At 33.6% G+C, this 24,269-nt stretch overlaps 1 protein-coding gene across 4 annotated transcripts in view; it reads left to right on the top strand.

Annotated features, from left to right (window-relative positions):
* The window catches only part of LOC133205408 (RILP-like protein 1), a 36,410-nt gene extending 12,680 nt beyond the window's left edge, over positions 1–23,730 (top strand). Inside the window, exons 5-9 of one of the 4 annotated variants that reach the window (XM_061341217.1) lie at positions 971–1,263; positions 4,369–4,407; positions 7,220–7,318; positions 12,063–12,128; positions 19,120–23,730. In XM_061341217.1, coding sequence (XP_061197201.1) covers positions 971–1,263; positions 4,369–4,407; positions 7,220–7,318; positions 12,063–12,111 — 480 coding nt within the window. In that variant the 3' untranslated portion in view covers positions 12,112–12,128; positions 19,120–23,730. Of the gene's footprint in view, positions 1–970; positions 1,264–4,368; positions 4,408–7,219; positions 7,323–12,062; positions 12,129–19,119 lie in introns of those variants that run through there. The other 3 variants (XM_061341216.1, XM_061341218.1, XM_061341219.1) reach the window with 3 other exon arrangements.
* Positions 23,731–24,269: the final 539 nt, after the last annotated feature.

The following is a 24,269-nucleotide window of genomic DNA, read 5'->3' as shown; positions in this document are numbered from 1 at the left end:
CAAACGTGTAAAATATTAATATTTACAAAAGTGTTTTCACAGGTGGGGTTGTAATGTTACTGGTGTGTAAATTAAATTGACGCGTCACGAATGAATGTTTTTATGAAGTGGGACTAGTGGTGTAACTAACATCTGTTTCATATTATTCTTATCAAATGTTTTACTTTATTCATCAGATTTTCTTTGTATTTCTTGCATTGTGCTTGATTCGATATAATAAACAATTTATTGCATGAATGTTCGGGAGACATAAAGATTTCTTTGCCCTTAAAAAATCATATTCCCTTGGGCATTGCCCTCGGGGAATATGATTTTTCATGGGCGAAGAAATCTTCATGCCTCCTTCACTATCATGCAGTAAATGTATAATGTCATTGATGCTCTGTAATATATAGCCAGTGTATGGAAACTGGACTTAACATTGCATTTAATTGTGACATTTAATGCTAAGCAAATGATTTTTTCTTTAACAGTGCAGTATTGTTTGATAAAACATTAGAATCGTTAATTATTAAATTGGTTAAAGGTATGAAGTAGTTATGATGTTGTAATATACATATACACAGTGTAGTTATGCTTTTAATTACAACTTCTTTTATTTACCTTTGATGAGAATATACGTACATGAACACTTGTGTACACAGACTATGGTATTTATCTATGTTGTGTACCAAAAGTCGATGTGTTGAATTCCTTGAAGGATCAAAGGTCAATTTTTAGCTTTTTGATACTACATGTATACATTAAACTATGCATGCAGTGGTATTTCTTTCATGTATGGACAATTGTATAGATAAGTAGCAACATAAGCCCATTGGTCTTCACATGATTTGATCATGAAGTTTATTTCCTAGAGAACTTTTTGTCATTGTCATTAATTCCTTTTTGTGTGTGATGGTGTTTCCTTATGTTGTTCCTTTTGCTTGATTTGTGAGATATAATTGTCAATGATAAATTTAATATTATTCAGGAGGAAGATGAAGTCCCCATTCCAAACGAAGTTAGTGCCACAATTTCCTCAGAAAAATCCCAGTTTCCTCCTGGGGCCCCACCTGTGGGGGAGGATCCAAGACAGGAGGAGGGTGAAAACATGGGTCACATTGAACACAGGCTCAGCATGATTGGTAAAATGGTAATTGACATGAAGGATCCAGACCGGCCAAGGTTTACAATGAAGGAACTGAAGACTGTTCTGATGGAGCGGAATGAGCTCAAATCTAAGCTTATAGAGGTGGAGGAGGAGCTCACAGCTTATAAGCCAAAGTAAGCTAATCAGGGATTGTACAACTAGCAGCATGATTTTGTATCTTTTATTTTTAAACTTCCTAGCATTTTGCCAGAATTAAAAATTGGTTAGTTTCCTCTTACCTTACTTGATCAATGCCATTTCTGAAGTGTTCTTGTCTGGACCATTGTGTCCATAAGAGGCTTGACACTGAGGGTTGTGTACAGTTAGAAATTTTAACATCAACAGAGCCTCAGAGGTAATAAGGAGGTTCATATTCATCAAATTGGTTAAAATGCATTACTGTATAGGGGATTAATTTCACGGGTTGCAATTTTCACGTTTTTCTCTCCTCGGACACGATCGCGGTTTTTTGAATTCGCGGAATCGGTATATAATAAAAGTTACCCCCCTTGTCTTTATCCGTGTAATCCATAGCTAATATAGCAAGAACGACATTTATTATATATTTGTTCAATAATACAGGATTTTTGCATCCCTGATATGAACATAGGAACGCGCCCTGTATTACACACCCAGTATCGGCACCCTTTATTTTACCTTTTATCACACCCTTATTACACCTTTCCGGAACATGTCTGTATTTTTCATTCGGAGTATCTCGGATCTTTTTCTATTAATTGTTTATGAAGTTTATTTAAACTGTAAATTTTCATCAGATATTTTATGCTATTCAAAATAATTATTTGTTTAATTTATAATTATTTTATTTCTTATCGCTGTATGCATTGCCTTTGGAAAAAAAAATAATGAGAAAGGAAATTTAACGAAAAAAAGAACATATTCAATTATTAAGAATTAATTAATTTACAGGTTTATATATGATTTTTGACACTATTTTCAAATATATAATAAAAACAACAATACATGGCAAAATCTGTATCACACCCCATATCAACCCTCGACCAATATCAGCCCTCTGGCCTTCGGCCCTCGGGCTGATATTGGAGTCTCGGGTTGATATGGGGTGTGATACAGATTTTGCCATGTATTATTCTCTATTTATCAGTGTTATGTATTCACTTCACGAACAGGGTAGGTTTATAAAAAATGATTAGATTTAGTAGTTAATTGATGATTAATCAAAACAAGTGCCGTTATCTTTCCGAAGGTATACACATCGCAGTGAAAAAAAAAACACGGGACGCTAATAAATGTACTAATGAAGGTAGAAGTAATAATATCCTTCCATATCTTCACCAAATTCGATAGTTATTCGAACGATATTTTTTAAACCAAAATTTCCATAAAAACTAGAGCTCATAATGCTAATGCAGGTAACAAATGCACGTGGTAACTTTATGCACGCTAATCAAACCCATGACCCGTGTGTTTTGATTGATAAAACATGTATCTATTAAAACAGCTTTTTAACAATAAATACAGGTAATTAGCTGCTTATTTGAATTAAAGTAAAGCGTGATAATTAAGATAATTTAATGACAAGGACAACTCGTAATTACTGAATGACCCTGTACATGTATATATACCTGTCGTAGTCTATTCTCAAATTTCCAAATAATACATTGAGGTTTAATATTTAAAATTTATTCACTGTTTCTTGAATTCACGGATTTATTAACACCGCAAATAAAGCGAATATTAACACCGCAAGTTTTTTCCCCCTATACAGTATCTAGCAGCCGAAATCTTGACACCTCTCTTTAATTTATCACTTCCAAAAGTAGGTAAAATATTGTGAATTTTGAGTTCATATTTAATCTGGGATTATGTGACTTTGCATTGATATTTTGAATTATGTATTACCAATGATCCCTGGATACATTCTGTGGTCATTTGATTTAGGTATTGGCATTGATCAATAGTTGTAATGATTTGGTAAGAGGAAATATGCTAGATAGCTATAGTATAATTACATTGGCCTCTTTGTGAATAGGGAATCCATTACTAGAACACTATTACACATTAGCCAACATTAGTTTTATAACTGTGCATCTTGAGCAATATCCTCATTCATCTTTGCATTGTTAATTTTATCTCTCAAAAGTGATAAGAATTGTTATTGTTAACTAAATGGCTGTTTGCTGCCACATCGTTGATAATCAAGTTACCTAAGTAAACATCATTGATCTAGTGCCTGTGAGGTAATCTTTAAAAGTAAATTTAAAGTTTTAAAATAGCCAGCATTGACAAGTTACAGAAACCACAAGATAAAGAGATGTGGAATTAATTGAATCAGCAGCATTATTTAGGGAACATTATTGATTCTCGAAATAATAGACTGGGCATGATAACCAATGACTCGTTTTCATATTTCCTGTGATCAATATTCAGAGTGATGTGTGTACTCACATTTTTTGATTGCTTTTTTTGTTGTTGGCCAAATTGTGAATCTCAAAATCAGTAATGTCCATCCATTTGTTTGGGTCAACAATTTTGTTTGGCTGTAGTGTTTTTATCTCTTTCGTTTGTGACCTATTCATAGTACATGTATAAATCCTCAATCTTTACACAAAGAGTGAAATCAAGATAAGATGAATTAGATTCATCACTGGAATTTATTTTGTCCTTGCCTTTTGAAATTTATTTAGTAAATGAAAAAAAAAAACGTTTATAAATTGGAAACATAACTTAATTTGGTCATTTTGTCACTTTCTTTTAATATGTCAGTTTGACATGTACTGCAATCTGATTAAAATCAGATTTTTCTTACAAAGCTGTACAAAGCTACTATCAGAATTTCGGAGCAGAGGGTAATAAAGATCTGATTTTAATCAGATTATTGTCACTGTGACCTTGTTTTGGCATTTTTAAATTGCTATTCAAAGTCAAATTGTATCCTGATCTTATGTTGCAATATATCTGGCTGTGTGAAACCTACAGTTATTTAAGCTTGTTAGTTGATGCATCTATCCAGAAGGGGGGTGGGGGGGGGGGGGGGGGGAGGTATGTCATGACTCAAATGTTATTGAATATTAAAATGACTCATTATGGCATCCTGTTACTTAGCACAGTCAAATAATATCTGGGTCATGTCTTGCACAGCATGAGATCTGGAATCACCAAACTTTTTCAGTTGAGGTATCTTCAGGCATGATGTTTTTTCTTGATGCAGCACATTTTTTATTTTTGGTTATTCTTTGAGTTATTCCCCTTTACAGAACACCCAGAAAGAACACTAATTCAAGCACAGACAATGAGTAAGTTTTGACTAACTTTTAATTGAACAGACTTTTAATTTTATTGAATTTTAAACATTTGATAAAACATTTCAGTTTTAATTTATAAATGAAATATCAATTTTATTTATTTATGCTGAGTGTGCAAAGATTTCATGCACTGCATCTAAGTGATAATACACTGTACTAGTATGTCTTTCACTTTTTAATATTTGACACTCATTGCAATTTTGCACTTCTTTTCTGCATTTTATCAGTTTATTGTAAAGAAATTTATAATTTACCCTTGACAGATACTGTAAAATCACAAATTTTCGTGGGGTCAAATTTTCGAGGTTTGAGGAAAAAATATTGGTTAGTGGGGATTTGATTTCGTGGTTGGAGAGGTGTTGAATAGTTTTGTAAATGAAATTTTATATTTCATGGTGGACATGAATTCATGGGTCTCTCCTACCTCGAAAACAACGAAAATTAAACTCCACTAAATTTAGTGATTTCATAGTAAATCCTAGTCACAAAGGGATTTAAATGGTTTAGATAATACATTGTACATCACTATGTAGAAACTGGATGAATCTCTCAACTTCTGATTTGCATGCATGTGTGCATTTGCTAACTGGAGGGAGGGGCATGCCAGTTGCCATAGCAAGAAGGAATGGCTTTATAGGTCACCCGAGTCACTCAGCTGATTTCTTGTATATGTTCTTTTCCCATCAATAAAAGAAATAGATGAACCAAGTACAACCAATTTTAGTAAATATAGCATTTGTAGGTACAAGAGAAGAAAATTATGAAAATCAATGACCCCTTGATGCAAGATTCAGGCATAAGGACATGTCAATGACTAAGTTGATCAAATATTAGAAACACATTTACATCTTGATAGCCTCTAGTAGGCAGACTTTTTGCATACTAAAAGTGAGCACCTATCCTTCTTCCATAAGTCTGAATTTTTTTAATCCTGGTAGCCTGAGTCAGTTGGCCCCCTTCGCTGGTGTATTTAGAGGGGGGATCAGGGGGCCTCCCTATCCCTCCCACCCCCTTTGTGTCCAAAAATATACATAAGATTTAATAAATCAATTTTTTGGTGTAGCTTCTGGGCCCCCACCCTGACCTGCAGCTGGTCCCTCCTCCCCCTTTTAATGAATCCTGGATCCGCCACTGTCATTGTGGAGTAAAGTTATAGCCACTAATTGAAAATGCATGAAAAGTATGAAGCTTTTTAAATCTTGGAAATTAAGCAAGCAAAGAGGAATAATGAACAAAAAGTCTTGTATTAAATCTGAATTTATTATAGTCTCTAGAAATAAAGACAACTCCCTCACAGGCTTGACAGCAAATGGCTGAAATTTACATTGTCAAAGTCCAATTATAGTTGTTTGTTTCAAGTTGTATGTATCCAGTATGGCTTGAAGTGATTTGTAAGGAATGAAACTAATGTTTAATGATATTTTCTTTATAAACAAGTCAACATTAATTTGATATTGCTTAAATTGTTGCAGAAGGACTCATTCAGGACTGACTATAGCACCTTACATACAATAAATGGATGTTTTTCCGTTACGTGTACATATCAGCATCAGCATAAAAATCACTAGTGCAAGTGTCAGTCGATCAGCAAAGAATCAAACATTGCCAGCATCTCTGGCATACAATCAGCCTTAAATTCATTTTTATTCAGTACAAACATTGGTTATTCTATTGATATTTTTATGAAATGATTTTAAATACACAAAAGTAAAATCCAGATTTTAAATACACAAAAGTAAAATCCAGATTTTAAATACACAAAAGTAAAATCCAGATTTTAAATACACAAAAGTAAAATCCAGATTTTAAATACACAAAAGTAAAATCCAGATTTTAAATACACAAAAGTAAAATCCAGATTTTAAATACACAAAAGTAAAATCCAGATTTTAAATACACAAAAGTAAAATACACAAAAGTAAAATCCAGATTTGAATATTTTTATGTTAATTCTTTTGAGTGCATATAAAAAGGAATGAGACTCAGAATTTGTAGGTAATATGTACAAACTCAAATCTGGAAAAAAAAAAATATTCCAAGAATTTTTGACATCTGAATATCAATAACAAAGTGTTACTGGTACTAAGTATTTGAAAGTATAAAGGAAAAAGAGAAAAAAGTGTATGTACTAGTGACTGACAGAAGAAATTGGAATACCATAGGGGTTTAAATTTTCCTGGAAAACCCACTAGCCAAGGGGCTACTGATCAGTAAAAAATTACTAGCTTAAACCTCAAACTAACTAGCCCAACAACTTTTTCATGCAAAACGAAAACATAACAAGTAAAAGTTTTAAAGGCTGTGGTGACAGAAACAAATTAATCTACAATGTAGTTCTCAGTCTAATGAAACCACTCTACATAGAAAAGTGAAAGTAAACTGTTGAGATTTTTTTCCCATTCTGCTTGTTCGATGGACTATCATTACATTTAAATTAGCTAGCCCGAGTCTTAAAATGACTAGCCCAGGGCATCGGACTACCATATATTTATACCATACAAAAGGTTATTTCTGTTTTTCTTAGTGACGTGTATTTGTTATGTGATATCCTGCATTCAGATCTTTTGTAAGTTTTCTTTTTAATTTTTTTTTTTTTAATATTTTTTGTGAATCTGTTGTTTTTTTTTTTTTTTTTTTTTTGGTTAAATTTTGGATGAGTAAAAAAAAAATCCTCAAAATTGAGTAACTGCATAAATTATACCCATGCAGTCTATTGCATTTGAAACTAAACATCACATGTAACAGAAACCTTTTTAACATTTAAACAAGACCAATGATATTAACAGAGTTAGTATGAATTTAGATACCAAGGGGAGGATCTACCTGTGGAGGGCCCCATCAACAAAGAACCAGAGGAAAAGGTATATCCAGGACGAAGAAAACCCTCAGGAATTCGTAAATTGTAAGTAATTTAGTCAATTCTTTTATATTTAGAAATAAAACTCTTGGGTTTGTATTTATTGAATCTTAGTCCTGGCATTCTACACATTTTTAGGTCACCTAAGTCACTCAGATGACCTATTGCTACCTGTTGTTATCCGTTGTCATATGTCATGTGTTAACACTTGAACATACAGTTTCTCTGGAACCATTGAACCAATTTCAACCAAGTTTGGTACATAGCATTGATGAGCAAAGGGGAACAAAATTTATAAATTTCATGGTTTCTGCCCCCCCCCCCCCCCCAACACACACACACCTGAACCTGAGGTGTGGGACAAAAACCAACAAAATTAATGCAATCTTCTTCTTTATCCCTAGACGTCAAGCAGTCAGACTGTTGGCATGATTAAAATAAGCAGTGATCCTTTTACCAAACTTGTGAAGTTCATGAACCTTGGTTCAGGATTCTGGTATTAAGGCAGGTCTCTATATTGATCATATAGTGAAAATGCATTAATTCTTTGAAAATCTTTTTCTCTGCTCCTGGGTATTTATCATTTAAATTAAGTGCAAGGTTATGATGAACAATATGCATAAATTCTTTGAAAATTTTCTACTTTGCTCCCAAGTATTTAGCAAACTATATGCAAGTTTATGATGAACACGAATAAGCTTAATTTTTTTTTTACCATATTGTAAGCTACCCAAGGGGTGGCTAGTATTTCTGAATCCTCAGCATGTACAGTATACAGGTAATTACTTCATCATCTAAATAAATCATCTATTTACCAGGATGCACCAATTTAATTTGCTCTCATGTAAAATAGACCAGGCTCCTCTCTCTGTAGATACTTGGTGGAATAATACTTAAGATGAATTATCAGTCATACTTATCATTTATTGTACGTACAGCATCTCATTATCATAACAATGTAGGCAGTACTCATATAACAACATAAGAAAACATAGCTGATTCTTCAGAAACACAAGTTTAGGTTGTCCAGTGTGGTAGGAGATTTCTAACTAGGCTAATTACATGTAATTTACATTATAAGTATCTCACCGTCTTTGTTTTTCTTCTTTATCTTTTTAAATGTTGCCGCTGTACAACTAGCTGAAATCTGTCGTAACGTAGTACGCGCTTGCTTATATAACCTACCATCCCCTGTCACATGACTCAAATTATCCAATGAAAATGTGCCATATGAACTATCAACCAATCAACAGCTTGTACGGGAAGCTGAGTTCCCACACAAGTTCCCACACAGAACTACTTTTGCCACACAAGCTGCCGTACAATATCGTAACAAATATAACAACATAAAATTAACAACTGGAAATAGAATACATAAAATAAACTTGACTAGACGAATAAATTTATACCTTCAATGTTTATAAAACATCCTTAGGCTGTACAATAGGTACTAAACAATGTAGCGCATGAATATCGTAACTACCAACGATAGCATAAACAAATGTAGTTCCGATTAAGTTGACTGATACTAAAGTTAATGCTGACAATAAAGAACTACTTATAGCCTCAAAATGCACAACAACTCAAATTAAAATGTAGAATCTGATCCAGTATCCTAAACTTAATAACTTAATTTTTTTTTTACCATATAAAAAATTGGACCAAGTGACTTAAAATATTATTCATAAACCAAGAGAGGCCAATGGTATAGAGATTTTGCTGGATTTTACTATGTGTATGATCTGATTTATGCTTACTTAAGTAAATAGATCTAATCTCTGAGTTGTTGCTGATTACCAGACTAAAATTTTGTTGATTCCTGATAGTCCTGTTCCACTTGTTTTTGAGCGACATACTGTACGTGTACAGAAATTAGTGTATTCAAAATTTAGCGCAAGCACTGAGTATGAAGTTGTTGGCAAAATCATGAATTAGCGCTATACATACATGTCCGTGCTGTATATTGTATTTATAAATGATTTCATAGCGGTATTCATGAATTTGCGCATTGTTGTCTGCACCAAAGCCGTTAAAATATGCCCGCTTTTTTAAGTACACATACAGTATTTTCACCTATCAGATTTTTTTGTTTTATCATACAGTTATCAAATTGCCATTCCATAGATCCTTTACAGGTTGTATTATACTCAGGTGAGCAAGCTATTTGGCCTCCTGTTGAAAAGATTTAGTACTTACCGGTAGTCAGTTCTTTTAACTTTAGCGACAAAATTAAAACTTAATAAGGAGTATTTATTAAGTCTTAATCCTGGCATTCTCAACATTTTTGAAAGTGTTATCACTCAGTATATCTTAAAAGTAAAGCAAGATGAGATATTTTCAAAATAATGTTTGAAAATTAACTTTGACCTTGACCTTAAAAATGGTAAGTATACAAGCACAAATCTGTTGTGTATGACTTCAAAAGGCTGTAAAAATCATCAAACATAATTATTGTAAGTGTAGGTAAATAAAGATGCCAAGGAATGTTTTTGATACAACTTTCAAAGTTTAGGTTAGCTTTGACATTTGAATGAAAATTCATTAGGAAAAATATTTTCTAACAAATAAGAACAAGTCCTACACCCTATATTGACCTTTCTTTATGGCACAGGGGTAAGTGGAAGGAGTCATTAGCATAAGAAAAAGTGAAAACCTGGAGAGAACTTGTGTCTGAGAAAGCAACTACCAGACTCTCTAACACAACCCTATTTGATCTAGCATTTAAACCCAGCTCATTTTTAAATCAGTTGAAATGGTGCTTCATATTTCGTTTGTAACTGACAAGGAAAAAATGGGACAGACCAGAGCTAAATCTGGGGCCTCTGAATCACTAGTCAGATGCTCTTATAACTGAGCTGTCTGAGCACTGACAATTGAACCTGTCTGACTGCCTCATTTCTCCCTCCTTAAAGGTGTGTTTGCCCCTGAGGACATCAACCGAGGCTCTTCTTTGGCAGGTCTTTCACCTGTCACTTCTAGGGCATGGCACTATACCATATGTAGTTGGCAAAGAAAAAATGAGACGGACCAGGCCCAGTGATCATTAAACATCTTAAGCTGAAGTCAAAATATATTTTTTAGGGATGTCAAATTGGTCAATATTTGATAATCGGTTACTCGGACATTTTTCCGATCGAGTACCCGGGTACTTGGTAAAAATGTAAATTATAAAAGTGTGTGTAAATTTTGTTGAGCCCAGTTAAGCTCCGTTAAACTACAACGATGTTTTCTGTAACAATAAATCGAAAAATGTGTACATAATAAATCCCAACAATAAGTCAGATATATTGTGGATTGGTTAACAATAATTCAGATATATTGTGTGTTAACAATAAATCAGACATTAATTTATAATGCATGTACATGTATACAATGTATAAACATCGAGTCCAACGAAAATAATTTTTTAAAATTTAAATTTAAAATTTATTTGTCAAAAAAAAGTCATAAATTAATACACCAATAATTACAAATGATTTATAGTTCTTGTTTAGGAAGATGCTTTAATCAATGCAAGAGGCCTAGGAGGACAATCTATATGGGAATAGGATTTTTCAAAATGTTGGCTAAGTGAGAATAAACCGATCAGACTATCGACACAGAAGGAACACAGACACTGTTGGGATGGCTAGTTGTATATTATTTGATATGTTGGTTGTTAAAAAAAAGTTTCCCCAGTATACGCTAAATTTACTCTACATAGCCAACTTGAAACATTTTTTCAATCTTCAGTTAAGTGTATTTCTAAACATTTCTTCACTTTTGAATTCGAAGTGGGTAGCGGCAATTCTATCCATGTCCGAATTGGCTACCGTATACAAACAAAATGATTTTAAAATAATAGGCAATACTTAAACGATGTTCATTAAAAACAAATCATTGAAGCCATCCAAAAATTAAGGGCCACAATAGGTCAGGACAATTATGTTCCAGGTAATTGGTCAACAATTACTGTATACACAGCCACAGGCAATAACGGGTGTTTTACAGGTGTAGGCGACGGCACGCTAATTACTGTATGCACATTTAAGTTATTTATTTTTTGGTAAGTTTTTTTTTTTTAATAAATATGTGTATTTTGAAATTTAAAAAAATATATATACATCCGAGTAACCGAGTACCATTTTTAGTATTCGATACTCAGACGTTCGATCGAGTACCCGGTTAACCGGGTACTCGTTGACATCCCTAATATTTTTTGAATGGAACGATTTCAAAGATTTTACAGATAATTTAAATTTTAATTAAGTCTAAATCTGTTTCATGATCTTGGGGCCAGGATTCGAACCCTGAATCACTAGTCAGGTGCTCTACTAAATGAGCTGAATTGCCTCCAGCGATCAAACCTTCCTGACCACCAGACATTGATTCCATTATAGGTTATAACTTTCATTCAATTTTACAACCCTAATGTTAGGACATGACAAAAAAATTAAAATATAAGATGACCTTATTTTAATTTCCATATCAAGTTGTGTTGTCATTTATGGAATACATGTACTCTTAATTGTCCAAGGGTCATAGAAGGGTGAAAATCAAATGGGAGTACATTTATTTATTTGTCTAGTTTCTTTGTTAGATGTGCAAAGAGCATATGACAACAAGGTTACCACATTCTTGATGTATTCTATCAACTTTGCCTATACACTGTATCAGTGTACAAGACACAATTGGCAGCTTTTGGTTTATTATTGGTGAAATAAATGATGTTAAACTTTGAAGATAATCTTTTGAATATCTATGCATCACAAAAATGCTAATTCTTTTGTGTTGTGCATGTGTTTTGCAGTTTTACAGAGCTAGTGGAAAAACTCAATTTGCCAGAGGTGGATTTCTGAACTGTAATATTTGAAAGGTTCTCCAAGTGCTTTATTCAGCTGTTGTCTCTGTATTAAACCTGTTAGTGGTTTTTATTTGTGTTTCAGTTTGCATGAAATAATGGTGCTTAATTGTCATAGAATGATCATTTTACTGTTTTCTATTTTGTTTTTCTTCCTTGCATATTTAAGCAATACATGTACTGAAGATTTTTTCTCCCCCTAGAGAAGAGATACTGATTTTTGGCATGTCTGTTTGTCTGTCTTTCTAGCTGTCACAAAATCTGTTTTAAGCATCCTGGTCAAAATTCTTGAATCTGTCATTGGAATGGGATAAGACTTTGATATTTTGTTGTCCATGAATGAAAAGTATGTCATAATGTTAGCATAATTAAGGTCAACTTCAAGGACACTGGGCGTTGAGGTGCTGAAATGGAGTCTGCATGGGCATTACAATGTATATAACTTTGGAACCCTTGAATGATTTAAATTTGATTAAGGCATTACAGATTACCCAAAGGTGTGTCTCAATGAAGACATAAGGTCATATAACAGAGTTCAAGGTCAGTAAGCAAAGTGATAGTAAAATTGTATCCCTTTCATAACTTTGAAACCCTTGGAAAAAATTAGACATGGGTGTCATTGCTGTTGACTTACAGGAATTAATCAAATGATCTGCCAATAGATGGCTAGTACCTGCATGTGTTTGCATACTGTAGATTCCTATATATATATGTATATATACAGAATTTATTATAACCTAATTTCGCTAGAATCGCCACTCTCAAAGTATAATGAATTGATTTTATTTTTTACATTGTTGAAATACATATACAAACTCTTGAGCACTAGCCTACTTCCTAATTCAGGTTCTCACAATTTTATGTCTTTTGGCGACATTAAGTATTCACCCAGAAATATAGGGAATCTACAGTATGAAAAACCTATCCATTTGAACAGCTCTCCTCAGAAGGTTTCCTGTAAAGACTCTCTTCTCAGATGAATTGCAGGAAAGATTTGTGAAAATAAAAAATCTGTGACACCCCCCCCCCCCCCCCCCAAAATGTAAAAAAAAAAACAAAAAAAACATATACGCTCTCAGAGAGAGAAAATTCATTGCTGAGTGATTTCACATATAAATGAAGATAAGTTTTTTTGACACCACACTATAAATGTATCAGAAATTAGGTTAGATTTGAATTTTAATTTGTTCACAACATAGGGCAAATTAGGGCAATGTCTCAAAATCACTTCAAGATTGACCTATAAGATTGCTGGTGTTTCATACTACTGGTATGAGGACTACAATCATCAAAACTTGTCAGCTTCTCTGAAATGGCTGAACCAATTTCAACCATTTTGGTATGTAGCATCTATGTGTAAAGGGGAACAAATTCTTAGTTAATAAGTGTCTACCTCCCAGAGTCCTGAAGAGTGGAGTCAAAACCATCAAAATTAATGCAATCTTAAAGAATCTTTTCCAGGTCATCTGAGTTAATCAGATAACATGTTGCAATTGGTTTTTGTCCATCGCTTTGTTTATTATTTTAAAGTCTTTGTAGCTACATATCTTAAACACTATGAAATATAGGGTCATCTAACATTGATAGTTGATACACCTCAGTGCCCAGTTACATTTCATAAACCTTTTTTTAGGTCACCTGAGTCACTCAGGTGACCTATTGCTATCCGTTTTTGTCCGTCGTCGTGCGACGTGCATCGTGTGATGTGCGTTAACATTTGAACATTTTTAGCTTCTTCTCTGAAACCACTGAACCAATTTCAACCAAATTTGGCATATGGCATCTATGGGTGAAGGGGAACAAAAATTATGAATTTCATGGTCCCTGCCCCCCTGGGGCCCAAGGGGTGGGGCTAAAACCACCAAAATTAATGCAATCTTTAAAAATCTTCTCCTTTACTCCTGGACATCAAGCAGTCAAACTGTTGGCATGATTGTAATAAGCATTGATTCCTCTACCAAAATTTTGAAATTCATGGCCCCAGGGTCAGGGGTTCTGGTGCCAGGGTGGGGCTTTATAGATCATATAGTGAAAGTGCATTATTTCTTTGAAAATCTTCTTCTCTGCTCCTGGGTATTAAATAAAGTAACTAAGTACATAGTTATGATGAGCAAGAGTGCCTCTTCCAAAATTGTGAATTTCATGGCCCCAGGGTTAGGGGTTCTGGTGCTAGGGTGGGGCTCTATTGATTATATAGAGAAAATGCATTAATTCTTTGAAAATCTTCTTCTCTGCTCATGGGTTTGAAATAAAGTAACTAAGTACATAGTTTTGATGAGCAAGAGTGCCTCTTCCAAAATTATGAATTTTATGGCCCCTGGGTCAGGGGTTCTGGTGTTAGGGCGGGGCTCTATTGACTATATTGTAAAATTGCATTAATTCTTTGAAAATCTTGTTCTCTGCTCCTGGGTATTAAATAAAGTAACTAAGTACATAGTTATGATGAGCAAGAGTGCCTCTTCCAGAATTGTGAATTTCATGCCCCCTGGGTCAGGGGTTCTGGTGTTAGAGTGGGGCTCTATTGATTATATAGTGAAAATGCATTAATTCTTTGAAAATCTTGTTCTCTGCTCCTGGGTATTAAATAAAGTAACTAAGTACATAGTTATGATGAGCAAGAGTGCCTCTTCCAAAATTGTGAATTTCATGTCCCCTGGTTCAGGGGTTCTGGTGTTAGGGCTAGGCTCTGTTGATTATATAGTGAGAAAACATTAATTCATTGAAAAACTTCTCTGCTCCTGGGTATTAAATAAACTAACTAAGAACATAGATATGATGAGCATGGCTGCCTTTTCAGAAATTGTGAATTTTATGGCCCCTAGGTCAGGGGTTCTGGTGTTAGGGCGGGGCTCTATTGATTATATTGTAAAATTGCATTAATTCTTTGAAAATCTTGTTCTCTGCTCCTGGGTATTAAATAAACTAACTTAGTGCATAGTTATGATGAGCATGGTTGCCTCTTCTAAAATTGTGATTTTCAAGGCCCCTGGGTCAGGGGTTCTGGTGTTAGAGTGGGGCTCTATTGATAAATGTTGTGAAAAAACATTAATTCTTTGAAAATCTTCTTCTCTCTCCTGGATATTAAATAAACTAAGAACATAGTTATGATGAGCATGGCTGCCTCCTCAGAAATTGTGAATTTCATGTCCCCAGGGTCTAGGGTTCTGGTGTTAAGGCAGGGCTCTATTGATTATTTAGTGAAAATGCATAAATTCTTTCAAAATTTCTTCTCTGCTCCTGGGTATTATTCAAACAAAGGTTATGATAAGGAAGAATGCCTCTTCCGAAATTGTGAAATTCATGGCCCCTTTGTCAGGGGTTCTTGTGAAGGGGGGGGGGGGGCTCTATTGATTGTATAGTGAAAATGCATAGTTTTTTTCAAAATATTTTTTTCTACTACTGGTTATAAAGCAAAGAAACAAGTGTATAGTTATGATGAGCAAGGGTGCTTCTTCCAGAATTGTGAGTTCATGGCCCCTGGGTCAGATGTTCTGGTGTAAGGGTGGGCTTTATTTATTTAATAATATAGTGAAAATGCCTTTAGTTTCTTTAAAATCTTCTATGCTTCTGGGCATATTTGAAGCAAACAGAGTAAAAGTTTTAATCTGCAAAGGCATTTTTACCAGAATTTTGAACACCTGGACCATTTAGTCCAGTGCAAGAATATTTATCGTATAATACAAAAAGCACTTTCATAGTTTTAATGATCATGTAGACTTGTAAATGATAGATGAATAAAAATGAGACAAAAATAATTTATCTTTTTAAATGTTCTTCAAAGGCCAAGAGAGGCCAATGTGAGAAGTAATAATATGGGGGTAAAAAATAGACATCTTGTTAATAGTCTGCATGGTAATAGTGATAAATGGGGGACAGATAGATACTAGACCAATTATTTTGTTGATGCTAATCATACTAGTCTATTTTACTTGCTTTTGGGCAACAAAGCTTCATTTATCAGTTTATGGATCCTCTAAATTGTATTGTACTCAGGTGACCATTAAGGCCCTTGGGCCTCTTGTTTTTTATGTTTTGTTTATTTGTCTATATGTATGTTGATAAGAGGCATTGGATCATTTGATATTGTATTTCTAGATGCATGTGAGTGTTCATGTGTGTCAGCTGAAATACAATAAAATTATTACAGTTTTGGTATCATTTGAACAAAGTTCAAGGTCAAAAGTCAAGATTTTTGCGTTGAATATTGCACATTAAATGATCCAATAACTTATACATACCATAGTTAGAGAATTATTAGATGAATTGAGACACCATAGATGTTTAAGTTACTTGGTCCAAAGGTCTAGGACAAGGCCAAAATTTTACATATGACCTCTTTGTTGCAATTATAATTAGGCATTTAACTTAACACACTTTTTAGCTCACCTGAGCTGAAAGCTCAAGTGAGCTTTTCTGATCACCCATTGTCCGTCGTCCGTCCATCTGTCCGTCTGTCCGTCTGTAAACTTTTCACATTTTCGACTTCTTCTCAAGAACCACTGGGCCAATTTTAATCAAACTTGGTACAAAGCAACCTTGGGTGAAGGGGAGTTTAAATTGTTAAAATGAAGGGCCATGTCCCCTTCAAAGGGGAGATAATCAAGAAAATACAAAAATTGGGTGGGGTCATTAAAAAATCTTCTTCTTAAGAACCACTGGGCCAGAAAAGCTGAAACTTATGTGGAAGCATCCTAAGGTAGTGTAGATTCTAAATTGTTCAAATCATGACCCCTGGGGGCAGGGCGGGGCCACAATAGGGAATCCAAGTTTTACATTGAAATATGTAGTAAAAATCTTTAAAAATCTTCTTCTCAAGAACCACTGGGACAGAAAAGCTGAAACTTACTTGGAAGCATGCTGGGGTAGTGTAGATTCTAAATTGTTCAAATAATGACCCCCGGGGGTAGGGCGGGGCCACAATGGGGAATCCAAGTTTTACATTGAAATATATAGGAAAAATCTTTAAAAATCTTCTTCTCAAGAACCACTGGGCCTGAAAAGCTGAAACTTATGTGGAAGCATCCTGGGGTAGTGTAGATTCTAAATTGTTCAAATCATGACCCCTGGGGGTAGGTCGGGGCCACAATAGGGAATCCAAGTTTTACATTGAAATATATAGGAAAAATCTTTAAAAATCTTCTTCTCAAGAACCACTGGGCCTGAAAAGCTGAAACTTATGTGGAAGCATCCTGGGGTAGTGTAGATTCTAAATTATTCAAATCATGACCCCCTGGGGTAGGGCGGGGCCATAATAGGGAATCCAAGTTTTACATTGAAATATATAGGAAAAATCTTTAAAAATCTTCTTCTCAAGAATCACTGGGCCAGAAAAGCTGAAACTTATCTGGAAGCATCCTGGGGTAGATTCTAAATTATTCAAATCATGACCCCCGGGGGTAGGGCGGGGCCACAATAGGGAATCCAAGTTTAACATTGAAATATATAGGAAAAATCTTGAAAAATCTTCTTCTCAAGAACCACTGGGCCAGAAAAGCTGAAACTTTCTTTGAAGCATCCTGGGGTAGTATAGATTCCAATTTTTTAAATCATGACCCCTGGGGATAGGGCGGGGCCACAATAAGTACTACGGGGGGGGGGGGGGGAATCAGGTGAAAAACAGCAAGGCCAAAGTTACTCAGGTGAGCGCTGTGGCCCATGGGCCTCTTGTTTATATTTACTATGTTGCATCACAGAAGCTGAGAATGCCATGGAAAAGACATCTATGATTTTGGGGGGTTGTTTGTTAAAGGTGAAGGTCAAAGGACCAGTATTTCACATGATCCCCATGTGAAGATTCATAAGTTTTCTTTCTTAAAATGAAGGTTCACTGGGATAGGTAGAGCCAACAAAAGAGTAAATGTTTTTAATCAGAAATATATAAATATTCAAAAGAACAACAAGGCTACAATTTATAGATATCAAACCTCAATATTCTTTTAATGAAAATTTTTGAAATCACATTCAACTTTAAATTGATGCGTTCAATTATACAGTTTTTCATTTATTTGAATAATTACTTGTTGACTTTGATGAGTACTTGTATTTATTGTTAATGATTTGTTTTTCTTCTTTTTTTGACCCCACTTTTGCTAAAGTGAGGTCATGATGTCAAACATCATAGTGCATTCAGAAAGGTCTTGGTACAGGTAATGCAAATGTGAATATGACCACCCTATCTTCTTTCATTCAAAAGCCCTGGTCAAGGTTAAAATTTTTTGTAAAGTAGGTCAAACTTCGAGGTCAAGATTAAAAATATATTCATAAAGGTCTTGTTACAGGTAATGCGTTTGTGATATATGCCTTATCTTATCTTATTCAAAGTTAAAGTTTTTGTAACAGAAAATATTCTCTGTCTGTCAGTCACAAAAACTTTAACTTTGGTCTTAACTTTTGAATAACTCTTCACCAGGGCTTTTGAATGAGAGAAGATAGGACTGTCATATTTCACATTTGCATTACCTGTAACAAGACCTTTCAGAATGTACTATGACCTCATGACCTTGAAGTTTGACCTACATGTACTTAACTTTAACTTTGGATGTAGCTTTTACATCTGAATAGACAGGGCTTTCATATTCACACATGCATTACCTGTGACAAGATCTTTCCATATGCATTATGATTTATGACCTTGGAGTTGAGGTTTGACATCATTTTCAAAATTTCAAACTTGGCCATAGCTTTTACACCTGAAGAGAAAGGTCTTTCAAATTTTCATGTGCATTACCTGTGACAAGACCTTCCAAATGTACTATGATTTTTTTACCTCATGACTTTTACCTTCTTTTAAACATTTTGAAATTGCTTGTTTTTTGTTGTTGTTTTTTTTAAGTAGGGAGACATTTTTCTCTTTGAATAGTTATGTATGTAGCATACATTATTTAGCATAGGTTAGACATTTTGTTGATTGAAGGAAAGAATTTCAGTTTTGCTTTCCCCTTGTTTGTGCATGCTATGTTTGTTCTTGATGTCATGATGATCATTGTGGCAATTTTTTTAATTTCAGTTTTGAATCAATCTTCGGATCATCTTCCCCAAGAAGTCGCTCCACCAGTGAAATTTGCTGACAGCCACCGGATGTAAATGAAGAATATTTCTGTGATGAAGGACTCAATATGGCAGCCTCATGGTCAGATTTCCTGCATGAAAAACAATCATACCCATGGACTTATTACAATTAGGTTGTTGCCAAGGAAATGTTCTGATGCATCATGGGACCAAAATAGAATTAGTATGTTACAGCTGTTGCAGTCATCAGGTGATATTGTTTTTGTCTACACTCATTACTTAAGCTATATTAACCAGTATGATTATAATATTTAGAAAATTTATTAACTAATATATTGTCCATATTTATATTCATAGGGTGAAAAATTTTAAACATTTATATAAATGATAGTTTTACATAGTTAATTGTAATCAAATCATACAAACTATTTTTATACATGCTGACTGATGTTGAGTATATATTGTTCCTTGCCTAGCTGTCATGTTTGTATTGAGTTGAAATTTGTCCTTTCAGAAACCTTATTTAAATAGATTTTTACCTACATTTTATGATATTATTTAAGCATGCATGATGTTGTTAATGTATGTAATTGAAAAAAATGAAATTAAGATGTAGCTGTGCAATTTATCTAGCAATGCTTGAAAGCTAATTCAGGTGGGAAAAAAACAGTGTTTTCCAATAGTTTCTTTAGTATATTTTTTATGTTAAGTTTTCTCTTGCCTTTTACTTGTATTATATTTTTGAATTTTTTTTGCATGTAGTATTCTTTTTGACAAGTTTATGTAAGAAAAATAATTAGAAGTACAATTAGGGTAAAGAATGAGTGGACTTTGTCATATTTTGAGTCTTAATTTTTGCGATTCCTTTACCAAGCTGTAAATGAAATGAACCCAAAATATTGTACAAGCATTAGCAAGATTGACATATACATGATTATACTAGGTAGAATATTTGTACGAAAATAATGCCTTGGTGTCATGAATCAAAATAGAAGTAACGATAAATTTGTGTCACATTCCAGAATTTGACATCTAACTGGAGTAGATTTTAAGTCACCAAATCAACATTTATAGGAGGCGGGGCTATGAATCAACATCATGTTGACATCTCTCTCTCTCTCTCTCTAGAAATTCAGATATGTGTATGGTATAAGTTTTCAACAATTACATCAATGTCGAGATTTCTCTAGTAAGTATTGTGAGGACTCACAAAATTTTAACAAAGTGATTACATATGATTTAATTTGCTCAATATTCTCAACCAAACAGGCTCTCAGATCTGAATTTGATAGATGTCACGTTTTAGAATAATTACATGTATATTCATGAATACACTCGCAGCTGGACACCAGTGATGAATTGTAATATTCAATAGGCTGATCAGTGTCATATCAAGGGAAACACAGTCATAGAAATGGAAGCAACAAGTTTGTTTTAAATAAGTTTTTGTGAAATTAATTAAAAGTGCACATTTGTCTGCCCATCTCCTTTTCATATGAAATTTTGTTCAATATTTTTACAAACATGTGCTGACTATGTATTGAGATACTGAAATAAAGAGTAACCCTGATTATCTATTGATATTCAAGAAATTGTTGGGTCCTATGCCTTACAGTTTTATTTGGTTTTTCCTTAAAAAAAGTAAGATTTTTTAAAATTCATATATGTATTGAGAATACATAGTTAAGATATTGGTGATTTATATAATGGAAAGAAATACCTGGTAAGCATGTAAAAAAACTTATAAATTTATAATTTCTTTTCAGAACTCTTTAGTCCACTCATTCTTTATTCAAAAGAAACTGCTAGCTTATTCATTGTTTTTTGAGCTTGTCAACAATGTTGATAATCCAGGAAGTCCTAGCTGAGTACTACATTAACATATCAACTAAATAGCTAATTTGTTCAACAAATTTGTTCAAGGTTTTCTTTTTTTATACCTCAGTTGTCTTCTTACACCAAACAGTAATATTCCTTTTAAATAGTGCCAATTTTTAATACTTTGTATTACATGTAATTAAAATAAACCAATATTGAGTTCAAATGAGCCTATAGCTGCCAACTGACCACAATCAGTGGGTCACAACTTCAGAAATGTCCTTTCAACCACTAACTATCCCTCCTGTGGCAGGTAACTGAACCATCAGCATTTTTTTTCATCATTAAATGACCTTCCCACTGCTTTGATAATTTAGATTTATCAGTAAGAATTTGCAAAATTTCAACACATTTCTGATTTTTGCAAACCATTTTGCGTATTAAATGTCATTCAGTTTGACTAGCAATTCTGATTTTTCTATAATATTAAAGTTTTTTAAAAAGTTCAATTGGTGATATTTGACTATTAAACAAACACTTGGTAGCACCTGTTGATGTTTATAATACACAAAAGCAGGCAATTCTCTGTACGTGTACAAACCTTGCATCTTTTACTGTGTCACATGTGCAGTTGTTACAGTTGTTGAAGTTTTGTTATTGTGATATTTTTGTTGTTGTATGTTTTAACTTTGTCTTATTTATCTTTGTTAACTTAGACATGTCATAAAGATGTTTAAAAATGATAAATTAACTGGATGTAACTCACTCCATTACTTAGTTTCTTGGAAAACTGAAAACAGAGCTGTGTTGGTTTTCAGAACATTCCTCACTATTTGATTTATTTTTTTAGGTTGATTAATGCAGGCTGTAAACTAACCTTTTTATAAAGTCTAATTTCTTAGGTGACAGTGTCATTTGCTTTCAGTTTCCTTTATAAATTTCTTAGTGTAGAGTTGCAATTTCCTTCAAGATCTTTCCAGAATGTAAATTATGTTCGAGTCATCATCAGTGAATTATATTCAGTTTGGACAAATACTCAGGCTATTTAGATTAAATTTCATTTATTCTTCAAGGAACAGTTGATCCAAAACTTGCCATCACATAAAAAATTAAAAAATCATGAATATGCTTTAAATTTGTTTGAGTTTGTTTTAATCTTTAAACTTTTTTTCTGGGGAAGAAATCCAGTTGATCACTTTTGCCAATATTGAGTCTGTTAGGCCATCTTTAAAAAATTGTTTGGTTGCCCTCTCTCGACCGACTGGCTAAAAATGGCCCAACTCAAAACTTTTTTTAACCTCCAGGAAATTTTTGTTATGCATTCCAGAAAATATATTTTTCAAAAATTCAGCATTGATGTTGAAATTTTCTAGGGAAAAAAAATCCTACCTAGCTACTGACCCAATTTTTTCATCCTGGGTCAGGAGAGGACAAGCAAACATTTTTTTAAAGTTGGCCTTATTATCATATACCTTTCTTTCTTATTTTTGTTCAAAAAAAGGTTGTCAAGGAGTCATTTAGATATTTATAATTGTGTTATATTCATACATATTTTTGCTCTCTGTTTAAAAGGGTATTTATCTATTTATTCATTTGTAAAACTTAAGAAAGTACCTTGTGCAAGAATTTGTCTTTGATAACCCTAAGATTTTGAATGTTAATTCATCATGCTAGCTTATTTCATCAGTGTTATATCTTTTCAAACAAAGATGTGCTCTCAAAATAGTTCTGTTTTAACCATGATTTTTAATCTGTTTACAGTGAAGTTTTTACAATCTAGTCATAACTAGATTTTGTAGTGCTACTATTTTGCAGGCATTCCCTAGGTCACCTGGGTCACTCAGGTGAGCCATTATCATCTGTTTTTGTATGACATCATGGGCTGTCTTGTGAAAATTCTTGTCTTCTACTGTGAAATTATTCAGCCAATTTTGGTATGTAGAATCTAATCAGATCACAAAATGTTAATTTTATGGTCTCCACCCTCTTGGGGCCTGAAGGATGAACCAAAACCATAAAATTCATGAAATATTTAAAAATCTTTTTTAATTATAGATGTTACCGTAAGTAGGGAAACTATGACTAAAATACAAAGCAGTTTGCCATCAACTAAAATTGTGAAATTCATTATCATGGCCCCATTATGATATTTAAAGAATTCCTTTGAAAAAGCTTATACCCCTGAAAATGCTTTTTATTCATGGTCTTCTAGCAAGCAAACTGCTTATCAGTACATGATTTATATAATTTAAGCCCTTTACCAAATTTTGAAAATTATGTCTTCAGGGCTCAGGCCCAAGGATGGGGCCAATTTGAAAATGCATCGTGCTTTCAAAAATCTTTCCTGATGTGCATCAAGGATTCAAACCTGTAGAAATATTATATTGAATAAAGAGTCCTCTACCAACATGTAAAATTTATGTCATATGGTTCCAGAGATCAAGTTGGGACTGAGCTGGTCATTGCCTGAGAAACTCATGATATTCAGGTGATCACCAAGGCTTGTTTCTAGGCACAGGTCTTTAAAACCCATTTTTAAAATTGCACTTCATTTGTAACTCACCACCACTAGGTACTGATTGTTACAGAATATCTTTGTCATTCCATTTTTTACAATAAAGATAAAAGGTACTTCATACTTATTATATTTTATAATATTATGTATGTAGAAACATATTCATGACAAGTATTTCAGTGATTTAGAATAAATTTGATGTGTTCAGTTATCCACCTTCTAATCATAACTGAATTGTGTAGAAATTTGAACATCAATAAAATGTTGATTACTCCAGCTGACTCTTGAAAGAATGATTACGCTCTCAAACAAACAATCATTGATGCATCAGAGTTGCATGTGCGTGGACTAATCAGCGTAACTTTTTTCTGATCATTTAATGGTTGACTTGAACCAATTTGTATCTTCATTCAACAGGGAGGTTTTCCTGTTTTATCTTTTTTCTGTGTTAGTTAATTAAAAATTAATGTTCATCATTTCTTATAAATGTATCTCCTGGGCAAAGTTGTGGTCTTTCCCTTCGTTGAGAAAACTTGAAGAATCCTATTCTTCTAAGGTTTTGTGCCAAGTTATGATAAAATTGGTCTGGTGGTTCTTGAGTAGTTGAAAATTTAAAAAGTTAACAGATGCCAGAAAGAAGTGTCACAGACATACTTTGATCTCAGAAGCTCATTTGAGCCTTGAGCTAACAACAGACAAAACAAAATCTGAATTTATGTTGAGACTGCAGCTCTACTAGATTGTACGTATAATAAAGGAAGACGAAAGCAATACTTGGACTTTCAGTTTTACATTTATTACCTTACCTGAGCTGA

The sequence above is a fragment of the Saccostrea echinata genome, unplaced genomic scaffold (assembly GCF_033153115.1).
Source record: "Saccostrea echinata isolate AGI-Se365-2 ecotype Australia unplaced genomic scaffold, CSIRO_AGI_Sech_v1 ptg000054l, whole genome shotgun sequence".
Lineage (NCBI taxonomy): Eukaryota > Metazoa > Mollusca > Bivalvia > Ostreida > Ostreidae > Saccostrea > Saccostrea echinata.
Note: the sequence above shows the minus strand (reverse complement) of the source record. Positions and strands in the feature narration are given on the sequence as shown.